General features: G+C 45.8%; 1 protein-coding gene across 1 annotated transcript in view; it reads left to right on the forward strand.

Annotated features, from left to right (window-relative positions):
* LOC146866764 (solute carrier family 12 member 3-like) overlaps positions 1-12,537 on the forward strand; it is a 61,927-nt gene that overhangs the window by 21,468 nt on the left and 27,922 nt on the right. The window contains exons 6-11 of the mRNA XM_085601211.1: positions 3,994-4,133; positions 4,220-4,330; positions 4,558-4,669; positions 7,324-7,454; positions 8,225-8,309; positions 9,890-10,047. Of these exons, the coding sequence (XP_085457337.1) occupies positions 3,994-4,133; positions 4,220-4,330; positions 4,558-4,669; positions 7,324-7,454; positions 8,225-8,309; positions 9,890-10,047 (737 nt within the window). The remainder of the gene's footprint in view (positions 1-3,993; positions 4,134-4,219; positions 4,331-4,557; positions 4,670-7,323; positions 7,455-8,224; positions 8,310-9,889; positions 10,048-12,537) is intronic.

Here is a 12,537-nt window from a genome sequence, read left to right on the forward strand (position 1 = left end):
AACCGCGTCATCCGCGTAAAGCAATATTGGGATGGAAAGGCCGCCAGCAGTCGGTGCATCTGCACTGATGGTCCGTAGTTCCGACTCGATTGCATTAATAAAAAGGGAGAAAAGAAGAGGTGCAAGGACGCATCCCTGCCTAATTCCAGAACCTAGTTTAATACTGGGTGTACACTCCCCCGATTGCCCGTATCGTATCTTAGCCGTCAGATTCCTATAAAGTTGGGCCAAGAAATAGATAATATCCTGTGGAGCACCCATGTCCAACAAGGTTGACCACAGAAGGCCATGGTCAACCAAGTCAAAGGCACTGGTCAGGTCGGCAAAACAAAGAAACAACGAGCCTTGTTTAGCCCGTGTATATTTGCATATAATAAGGTCTAAATTAATGCACTGTTCTATGGTGCCTAACCCCTTGCGGAATCCGTACTGAGAATCCGCAAGGATCCCTTTATCTTCTACCCATTCCTCCAGGCGACTCAGTAATACCCTACTCATAATTTTTAGGGAAGCAGTGAGGAGAGAAATCGGGCGGTAGTTTTTTGCCTCACCCCTCTCCCCTTTTTTATACACCGGGATAATGATTGATTCCCCCCAAGTCTGTGGGGCCGCAATCATTGCAGCAGCATTAAAAACCTTTGTTAACAATGGGCTCCATATGGAAATCTCGGCTTTATAAAGGTCAACGGGTACCCCATCAGGGCCCGGCGCCTTTCCCCCCTTACTGACCCGGATGGCAGCATCCACCTCAGAGACTGTGATATTAAGAGGTATGGGGATAAAAGCCAGGGTTTCCCTATCCCCCCCTACAGCTAGTCCTTCGGGGTTAAAAATACTAGTAAAATGAGCCACCCATTGTTCCTCAGATACCTGGGCAGACATTACCGGGACTTCTTCATTTTGGAGGAAAGGACTATTGACAGTGGACCAGAAAAGCTTGGTATCCTTAAGATCCACTGCCTTAGTCAGGTTGTTCCAGGCCTCTTCCCTTAGTTCCTGTTTCCTATCCCTCAGATGAATTGAGTATTCCCTTCTGAGGGTTTTAACTGCTTCCTTATCTCTGGGTTTACCCTTAAGAGCAACTTTGAGTCTTTGTAAGGATTTAGTACATTCCCTGTTAAACCATCCCCCGTTACTCCTAGGGCCCTTTGGTTTTCTTCCAGTTAAGATTTCTGCAATGTTTTTATTAATGATGTCGAAACTAGCTAGAATATCAGCATTATCCTTTTCGGGTTCGAGACAGCATTCCACCTCATCTATACAAGCAGACACAATGGTACATAGTAAATGTTCCTCATTTTGCCTACCCCATTTAATTCTAGGGCCATTGGGTCTATGTGGAACTACATCTGTCACTGCACCATGTAACGCCTTTACTTTATCCCCCCACAAGGAGAGATACATTGTTAGACAGTTATGATCGCTTAGAGCTGGGTCTACTATTACGGGTACGGAACACAAAGCTGTAATACTGGAGGAGACAATGAGGTAGTCGATAACCGTGGCACAATTCCTACCAATAAAGGTCGGTACCGAATTGCCCTCACTGTCTACGCCAGGTAACATAATGCATAAATCCATTTTAAGCATAAGAGTGTTTAGGGATTCCCCATAAACCGAATGTAAAAAATGGGTCTGATCTTCCCCCACCTCATCCCCATGCCCACACACCCTTTTGCCAACAAATGGGCACATGTGAATGTTGAAATCTCCGCCCCACAAAATATCAAAAGACACATCACTGCGCCCATATAACCTTTCCACCTCCGCTTCAAGTTCATCAACCATATCTGTTTTTGAGTGGTTAAAGACATTGTTGTAGTGGTTTATAACTAAAACATTTCGCCCATTCCTGTGTTGTAACCATAACAACTGAGAGTGCAGACCGACGGTCCGGTGGATTTTTACTCGAACCGGTAACCTCACAGAGAGCAATATCACCATTCCACCACTGGCTCTCCCCATGTTGGATGGCTGAGCATGGCAATTATAGGCAACATACCCATCAAGATAGACATCTTCGGCCGCCCAAGTCTCCTGGAGACACAAGATGTCAAATTGGGTTATAAATTCTAACCATCCTAGACGATCTATCTTGTTATTCCACCCAGCAATATTCCAACTCGCCATCTTATATCCCCGTTCTGTTAGACTAACAGCCTCAATAGATGGTGGGGGTAAGGTGTGGACATGGGTTACTTCCCCTGGCACGGGGTCTTCAGATGGTCGGGTCGGACTTGTACTTCCATTGGCCGGGGTAGGAGTATCTGAGTTCCAGTGAAGCTGCCCAGAATTACGTGTATTACCCCCAGAGCTACAAGTAGCATTGTACCCATTGGGTGGGTTAATATCAGTTGAGCCTTTTTCCCCCGTGCCTACACCCGTGTCTTCCCCTGTGTCTCCACAGAATTCCTTAGACAACCCTCTTTCACTTTTGTCGTAATGACGGTGCACAAAGACAGCAGAGCTCTTGCATAGTGAGTCACAGAGCAGTCACACAGACCAGACGATTAGTCATAGAGAGTAAAACTGCATGCAGGCATAGTAGGTCAAGAGAGCAGAGAAGCACTCACAGATAATATACAACAGCTGTACAGGCAGTGAGAAGGCATGCAGTGCAGCTAGCTGCTAATCACAACGTCTCTATGGGCATGCACCAGGGTCGGGCTGGCCTATAGGGCAATCAGACAGTGCCTGAAGGGCTGGTCTGACGGGTCAGTGATTTTGGCCTGTTTTATGGTCTGCTAGGCAGTTGTTTTTACTGTTTATTTCCCTGATAATAAAACAAACATTTCCTGCAGTAATCTCAAATCCATGCAGTTTTCCATACCTTGAAAAACACTTAAACAGCGCAACTTTTCAAGATCAAGACTGCCACATTTTGCAAACATGGGCCAGTTTTTCAGTTTTCTAATTCACTAGTAGGGGCCGCTTTTATTCTGGTGCCCTGGCTTATTTTCTGCCCCAAAGCCGATCCTAGCAGGCACAGAAAGAAGACAGGGGCATATTATCAAGTACGGCGTTAAAATTATCGCCGGTTTAGCGGCAGAAAACTGCCGCTAAACCGGCGATAATGGGCTTGAAATTATGCCGCAGAGAATTCCAATAGAAGCCCATGGTCACACCAGAACATGGACTTCTATTGGAATTCTCAAGGGCATATTATCAAGCCCATTATCGCCGCTTTAGCAGCAGTTTTTTGCTGCTAAAGCGGCGATAATTTTTAACGCCGTCCTTGATAATATGCCCCATAGTCAGTTACTCATAGATGCTGCAACCGCTGTACAGTCAGGCTCATAGAACAGACAGTAGGCAATTGACAAAAAGTTCCATTTCAGTACAGACAGGCATTGTGCGACCTACATCATTCAGTGCAAACATGGAGTAGAGCTGCACTTCTACACTAGCCAGCACTTGGATGCCTAATATGAAACCTTTTCCTTCGGGAATTTAAAAAGGATACACTTTTAAGTAGACAAAGTTCATTTATAAACAGGAAACGAGGACCCTGTACCTATCTCACAGTATCTTCATTCACAGAGTAGGCATTCTCAGAGCAATCACACATGGGCAGTCAAAAAGGAGGCACACTCGGACAGATAATAACCAGACACAACAATAAAAAACTCTCTCAATAGGCACACCTGATAAACGTCTAAGTAAGAATGCATGAGTATGCAAAGGAAGACATGCACAGAATCGGCAGTCCCACAGGAGGTTCAAAATGCAAGCTGTAGTAAAAAGAAGAAACGCAGAGCTGGTATTCAATCTTATCCACGAGCCACCATACTCACTCGGCCATAAAGTAGGGATTTGCTGAGTCGGCAGCCATAGCTATCCATACAGCAGAGTAGAGATGCATGTGAGCATCATGAAGGTAAGGAGTATGAACAGTTGCATAAGTTCAGGGTGACTTTATCAAAGATGTCTTGATGGAATATGTATATGGTGCCACCTTCATACAATATCCTTCTTTCTCTCTGTATGTTTCAGGAGGCACATACTTTCTCATCTCTCGCAGTCTTGGCCCAGAGCTGGGTGGTTCCATCGGTCTCATCTTCGCCTTTGCCAATGCAGTGGCCGTGGCCATGCATACAGTCGGCTTTGCTGAGACAGTGCGGGACATGCTAATCGTAAGTCTTACTCATTCCCCCATTTCTGCCAGTTATCTCCCACCAGTCCTGTCCCACATTTTACTAAAAGCTTCTTCTCTCTCCAGGAGTACAATGCAGTCATGACTGACCCAACAAATGACATCCGGATCATTGGTGTCATTACAGTCACAGTGCTCCTGGGCATCTCACTGGCTGGCATGGAGTGGGAAGCAAAGGTTGGTAAAGTTACCTGTTCCAGCATCAAGAATGACATAAAAAGAAATACTAGAACGTGTGCACGTAGCAGTTCATAGCGCATTTACACTTTGATAACGAGAAGTCATTGTCAATGAAGGGTGGCACCTGCTTAGATGTTAATAGTCAGTCTTTGCTTTGTCAACACCTCACCATGTCGATTTCCGAATCCCCGGGCTTGATGCATTTGTTCCCATTGATCCTCCAGGCTCAGGTGGTCTTCTTCTTTGTCATCCTGGTGTCCTTTGTGAGCTACCTGGTGGGAACGGTGATACCTGCCAGCGAGGAGAAGCAGTCCAGGGGATTCTTTGGTTACCAAGGTAAGTGACTCTGCCACAGCCATTGACTTTACTTCGCCTTGATCACCCTGGCTTGGGACCTTTCCTTCCTCTTTCTCTGTGTACGGTGCTCCACGGGGAATCTGAGACTGAACGAGTTGAGTCTGTTTGAACACTATATAGGCCTACTCTTCCCTATCCTGCCTTCGGTGTGTGTGTTTGTGTGTGCATAAACGTACAACACACACACATACAGACATTTATATCACACAGTGACAGTCTCCACTATGCAGATATGGTTTTGACAGTGTTTCCTTTGAAAAGGTTTGATTTCTCTGCAATCACTTGCCCCTTGCATGGATTTGTATGACATTTACCAATCTATTACTTCAACTATATTTTGGAATGACAAGTTTCATAAAGAAATGCACAGAGCAAAAAAGTTAAAGAGGGGGTGAAAAAATAAGTATTTTCGCATTTTAGATCTTATAGGAAACTTTGCTCATGCCTACAGCCCAAAAGGCTAAATGGATTTACATCCAACTTGGAACAAAAGTGGTGACCACCAGGATATCCAGTAGGGGTGACAGACTGTGCTTCATAAATAATGTAACATAATGTAGCACAAGTACCATGACATGACATGACATAACAGAATATAACACAATATAGCTTTACTCGGAAAGCATGCTTTTGTTGGTTTGGTGTAAATTTGTTTAGTAGTTTTTGAGATAGTAGCATTTAAAAAGGTTCAGTGCAGGATTTAAAGGGTTAACACTTTGTAGATCTCTGCTGTTTTAATTCAGGAGTCAAGGCTTTTGAACCTTATCGATCCCCTTGAGATTTTTTTGTACAAAATGTGTTTGACTGGATTAGGGCTACAATGTTCTTTATCCACCACCTTGAAACCTGTGGGTCGGCAGTGATTTGCGGGTCTTGCACTGTTGAAATTTGTTTTCCACAGCCATGGGAGGCCAATCCCGAAGATGATTGGCCTCAGGGCAGTGATCAGAGATAGTCAGTTGCATGAATAATAGAAGGCACAGAAAATAAAACAATTTAAAAAATGACACGACTCCAGAGTCAAGTCAAATACATCTTTATTCGGATCATTGCAATCCATAAAAGCAGTTGTTAAAAAGACACTGAAGAAATACAAATACATTCATGTTAATGATGAAAAAGATATACACTGCCATAAATGGGACCAATAAGGATGGACGCCAACCAGAAACCATATCTTAACACAGGGTGTTATTCCCAGTGATGGTACACACTATTGTTCTCAGTATGATAAAACTTAGAATAAATGCACGGTAACATTTAGGAGGATGTGAATGTGCACACATCGCAAAACTCTATCAAGTTACTAAAAACAATTACAGAATTCGCATGCAGAGGTCAGAGGTAATCAGTCGCATGAATAATATGAGGCACAGAAGAGAAAACAGTACCAAAATGGTTCGCGACTCCAGAGTCATAGGAAACTTGGTAGCTCGAAAATGACCATTCCAGTTGGGAACCAATTGGAATGTTGTGCCTGACTTGCAAGTCTTTTCTGAGTTTCAGGATGTGTAAAAAAGTCACAAGCAACGCCTAACATTATAATGAGTGTCTGTCTATGCCTGGATGGCAGGAGGTAGGGACCTGCTGCAGGTTCATTGCAGGGCCTGGTCACGGGTCAGACTCTGGTCCCAAGTCAGTGCCCGGGCACCCACAGCAGGTGGGACAGAGGGCATGCTGCACGCCAAGCCCTGAGCCCCACCCCGTTGCAAACGGTTGAAGGTTGTACACAGTAAGGATTGGGTGCCCATCTCCCACTGCATGTAGGCACAGATGTTGCACATCAGGGATTGGGCATCCATGGCGGGTTAGTCACGGCGCCTTGCTGCATACCAAGCCCTTTGCTCAATCCTCACTGCACACACAAGCAAAGAGTGTGCAGAGCAGGGTCTAGACATCCTCAGTGACTTGGCACTGCACCTTACCACGGGCCAACCCTTCACCCAACCCTTGCTATGCATGGCCGAAGTTCATGCACATAGGGGGCTGTACCCAACTTCAGCTGCACATGGCCAAAACCTTTGTGCAGTTGGGATGCACACTCAATCACTCCCCCCTCGCCCCCCACTGTGCACGGCCAAGGCTGTGCGTGGAGGGGGATCGAAATGATGCACAAAAATAACAAAATAAAGAAATTAATTGAAAAAAACATAGTTGAAAGGGGAGGTACGGTTCCAACTCAAATGTGGAAATCAACTTAATTTTGCCAGTTATGGTTATCAATGCACTCCACGCGTGCCATAACCAGTGCCACCCGTTATGCTCATTACACCAGTTGCAAAATAGCACAAACATACACAAACAGATATGAAAATAACAACATAGCGAACAGTGCAGGTTATGTCATGTGTTAAGTTCTATGATAACTGGCGAATTTCATTTGTTGTATGCATTTAGAGCAGAACCATAGCTTACTTTTTATCTGTGTGTTTTTTCTTTAAATATTTGTGTGTCATTATTCTGGTTCCCATGGTTCCTACATTATTTCTTGCATATTTTTCTCCTTTGGAAGATTGCTGATGCTATACCTGTTTAATTATTGCACACTTCATCTCAGCAGTTGCATTCCTCAAACAGTGCAGACGTAGACTCATGGGTGTCATAAACACATCGGTCTTTTCTTTTCACCACAGGGTCCATCTTTTTAGAGAACATTGTTCCTAACTGGAGAGGCGAGACGGGAAGTTTCTTTGGCATGTTCTCCATTTTCTTCCCATCAGCCACTGGGATATTGGCTGGTGCCAACATTTCTGGAGACCTAAAGGTAAGCAGAGGTTCATTTCTTCTGAATGTGCGATAGTGGGGGGGGGGGGGTTTCATGTCTAAGGCTTGTAACCGGTGTTTAGCGGTAAGACCCTTTGACTCTCCTCTGTACGACAGTGAAAGCAAGTTTAGGTCTTGCTGTAATGCTGAAGGGTGGTTGTTGTGCCGCTCCTTTTTAAGCCCTTAAAGTCTTCATCCAGCCCTATAATGACCCTGCCAGTGCTGTCTGCACTTCATTGGCGGCTGAATGTGTTGCTTTCTTCAGTACCCATAAAGTCATTTTCCTGGCTGATAATTACCCTGCAAGTGGTCTCCCTGTCGAACCCTTCTGATACTTGTTTGCATGCTTGTACATACTCATTCTTTCCGGGTTCTTATCATGGTACCTAAGTACAGCGCAGGAGGGGTGCTGACCTTGAGGGTGGAACACTGTGTCCTGGCCTGCTCCATGGATCGGAAGGGGATCCATCAGATGTGAAGTTAAGACAGGAGCGGGAGCAGTCGCCTAATATTTTCCTCCTTCATTTCATGAAATGGTGTCCAGACCTTAACATAGCCCAGCATCAACAGAGACAGCAGAGCCTCCACGGGAAAGACTGTCTATCCTTCTTTCTTTCCTTGACCTGTATCTGCCAGTGCCATGGGTGCCATGACAACCTCAATAGCACTGGGTCCTACTGCTTTGATCCTCTGCATTCTCCTTAGCCTTGGAGGGCAACCATCAAAACACTCAACTCATGCTCATTGCCCATCTCCGCTCTTGTATTGTAGGACCCTGCAGTGGCCATTCCAAAGGGGACACTGATGGCCATCTTCTGGACCACCGTGTCCTACCTGATCATCTCAGCAACCATAGGTAAGATCTATCTCCTACTCCTGGTATCACGGTAAAGATGGCTGAACCTGTACATTTCAGATTAGCGTGTGGGGTGAAAGCAGCACCACAAGACACGTACTCTCCGAGGCAGCTTTTGTTAAGACCACACTAAGTAATGAAGGAAGAAAATCCATGTTAAAGTGGGTTTAACCACACGCATGTGCTCATGGCAAAAAATCTTCCTGGCTTGTAGCAAGTGAAATACAGACTAATCAGCAAGTGATTAATAACTTTGTATGGTGTATAAATGATCAATATTGTTAGTTCTAGGGCATCTACATTCTTTCTCAATGATTATATCCAGGTGGGCCTCGCTTTGCTTTTTGCTCAATTTCTTCACTCACTTTCTTCCCCCAACACTCATTGAGCTTTCTTGTCAATAATTTGGCCTGATGATTGTCGAATGATAGAATTTAAGTGTGTGTTTCCCAATCCAAACCCAATCCAAACGTAATTTAGAGTGAATTAAACCGCCACTATACTCATTGATTTATCTTGCATAAAAGAACCATGCTTAATAACTGTAAAACTATACATTCTGCTTCACTGATATCCAGTAGCGGCACCTCCGCAAGGGCGGAGGAGAGTGTTGCACCACTGGCTCAGAGCCAGCAGCTGAAATATAAAACAATATGTTACTATAGTTTTATTTGTCAGTTGCTGGCTCTGAGGCAGAGTGTGTGGGGAGCGGGGCTGGGGTCACAGGGAAGAGTGGTTGTGCACTTCTAACTGTGCATGTCTGTTTGACCATCCGTATCTGGCCGGCCAAACAGAAATGTGCACTTAGGGTTCTCTAACCGGGCTGTATTCTTCAGCCGGGTGGAGAAACGTGCCAGACTCCCTGTGCCTGAGCGGAGCCTCTATGCAGCCCGCTCAGGCCAATCGAGGCTCTGCTCTCATAGTAGGAGAGAAGCATCTGGATTGGTCGGGGAGTCTGTCCTAGGGACTGCCGGGAGCAGCAGGTGAGAAGGAACACCTAAGCGCGAGGTGGCTGCAGGATCAGGTAACTTTTTATTTTTTTATTTAACCCCTCCCCACTCCCCACCCCCCCTGCCACAGCTGCTGCTCTGTCTCCCTCCCACTGGATATTGGCAGCAGCTGCGATTGGGGTATCTGGGAATCCGACAATACCGTGTTTCCAGTGCACCCCTCCAATTCTTTTCTGAAAGACTGCTGCTTTGAGTGTCTGTTTCATCTTTTGGACAGGACCATCTGCTTTCTGTCTCTCCAGTGGGACACCGATGATCAGTTGTTCAGAATTCATCCAAAGGTTTCTCAAAAGGACCCCAAATTACACTCTTCTCAGTCCAGCCAACCATGGCTCGCTCTAAATGTGCACGTTGCAGATTCATGCAAATCCCGAGCTTGGTTGTCCGCTCCATGAATCCCATGGTGACATCAATGGGATTACTGTGTCCATGTTCATGTTTCGCTGAGTCTCTGTATGTGTAATTATTCCAAACACGTCAATGAAAATAATTAATGTAATTAATTAAAACTGCCAATTCAGTGAGCATGGGATGTCAGTTGCTTGCCATTGACTTACTTTGTGCTTTCAGGATCCAGTGTGGTGCGCGATGCTTCTGGAGACCTCAACGACACCATCTCCTTTAACGAAACAGAAGACTGTGTGGGGCTCAGTTGTTACTACGGCTGGAATTTTACAGAGTGCATTGAAAGCCAGACATGCAAGTTTGGGCTTGCGAACCACTACCAGGTAATGGGGCCTTTCGATGAAAGCGTGTGTCAGAGACTCCGTATCAGTAAGTCTGTGGTGGATGGGCTCCTTGGCCATCACCAGGTACAAGAAGAGAGTAGTTCACTGAAAAACAAAAGGCTTCACTTCACTGGGGCAGTGGTGACAGTTCACACAGGGTAAGTCTCTAGCAGGCATGAGCGCCACTAAACTAAATGCATGATATATCTTCACGGAGAAGAGCCTCAGCCCTACCTGAGGACACCACCAATGAGATGTGTGTGTCCAAGATTGAGAAGGGTGCTGGCTCTCTGATGACCAGCAGGCACAGAGAGAGCACAAGTCAATTAAAACCCTCATAGTGGGTGTCCGAGAAGGGTGAGCGATAATCTTCACACCCTATAAAATCCGATACCCCGGGGTTAGGTATTTAGAAATTATTATATTAGATCTTATTACAATTTCAATTCACAAAAGTGAGACCTAACATGCAAATGTCGGTGCTTTCTGTTACAAATCCTCATGCGTAGGTAGCTATTGGCCTTTTTACAGCTGTTAAATTCCTGCAGGTTTGGCCGGCAGCATTTCAAGGCGTGGACTGTTTCGCATCTGGTAATTAGCAGGTGAAATAAAGGCCTCAGAACTCATGAGGCACAAACAGAGGTTCGCGGAGCAGTGATATTACCCCGCCTACATGTATTCAGGGCCTTAGCTTCAGAGGAACAGCAGTGCATGCATGGCCAGGCTCCTCACTGCCATGGAAGAACACTATTACACTAAAAGCATTACACACCACTGCACAGGCTGGACTCAGTATGGCCATGCCCGCTGCTGACCACCGTGTAAGAGCATCGAAGCTTGTGTAGAGGTTCAGAGGGAGAGTAAGGCCTTCTTCCATCCCCCCAACCCTCTGCCAGGTACTGCGATTGTGCGAATGGAAGCATGCATGCAAGATGCAGGTCCATGAGCTCAGTCCCACGGACAGCTATTGAAAGAGCGCTCTTGAATCAAACAAATGAAACCTCCTCACAGGGGCGAAAACTCCAGCTAGCCTCCAATTACAGAATCAGGTAAGAGTGATACTCAATTAAATAAAAGAGATATTGCCTCTTAGTACAATAATGCATTCATACATCTACTCACTAGCCATTACCAAGTGCAGAAGTAATAGCACCAAATTTAAAATATGAGACCATGGCGCGGATTTATATCTGGGAGGACGTCTGGTGGGTCTGCCACGGGGACGGAGTAAATGTCTCCATCCCCATGGTGGAGAGGCTGTTCACCTAATTTATAAATGACCATCAAGCAGACAGTCATTTATAAAGGCATTGGCAGACAATGCATTTTATTGTTTGCTGCAGGGCTGTGTAGGAAGGATGCAGCTCTGAAGCAAACAGTATTCTTTTTTTTCTTTTCAAAAAGAAAATGCCAAACTAGGATTTTCTTTTTTAAAAGAAAAACTATAAAGCTCCCTTCACCATGGGAGTCTTCTCTCATGGCGAGGAGAGAATTTTAACGATTTTACTGTTTCTTACTGCCAGGCTTTACCTGGTGGTAAGAAACAGTAAAAATTGACTACATGTACGCCCATTTAAATTGGGCGGGCAAACGTGTTGCAATTTCTCCAATGGCGCTTACTCCCCTAGAGTAGTCTGAGTAGGCCCCCCCCCCATGCTTAGGGGAGGGGCGCCCTTAGTCACACCACGGAACAGAGCCCCTCCGGGGGGGGGCGGTGCTGGTTGAGAAGGGGTATCTCTGGTGACACACTCGGTATACGTAAAAGAAACCGAAACTTACTATGAAGTTATTTAGGGCGGTATCCCCAGGGTCTCGTCCTCTTTGTCTTCTTGGACCCCAGGGAAGCCGCAGTAGCGTCCACCCGGCAAACGATTAAAGCGGAACGCTGACAGATAACGGAAAAGGGGCATGCACAGCAAAGAAGGTTCAGCGACTGGATGGATCCCAGGAGGGGGTAGGATGGAAGTGTGCAGAGAGTAGGTGGGGAGGGGACTGACCTGCTGGTGGTCCTGGACTCTACTTCCCTAACCCGCAACGTATGGACTGAGTAGAATCTTGGGGAGGCTGCCTGTGTTCAGGTACCCCGGTGTGCCGGTGCGCTATGCAGTGCCCTGGATTTAAAGTAATGCACATGTTTTCTGTAGCGCGTTGGGGCCTGCTGGCACAATGTGTTCAGCTGAGTGGGTCGGCCGAGTCGACCAAATTCAAGAAGTTCAAGTGTACGGACACGCTGAAGTTCAAGTGTAATGTCGTGCCTAATTTTTTTACTGCCTTTCACATGGGAATGTCGCTAAAGTCTGATGCTGCGAATAATGATATATATCCAAGTAGAATACTTTTACTCTCGTAGTGGTTTGTGGTGAATTATCTGATTTGATGTGAATAAAAAGTCTATGCCTTGGACAACATGACATGATTCCGAAAGGTTTTGGGGCCAGCGGGGTGGGAAAAAGTGTCAGAAGGGGGGAGGAGTGAGTGTTACGTCGTGTG

This window comes from Triturus cristatus, chromosome 1_2, assembly GCF_964204655.1.
Source record: "Triturus cristatus chromosome 1_2, aTriCri1.1, whole genome shotgun sequence".
In the NCBI taxonomy this organism is placed as follows: Eukaryota; Metazoa; Chordata; class Amphibia; order Caudata; family Salamandridae; genus Triturus; species Triturus cristatus.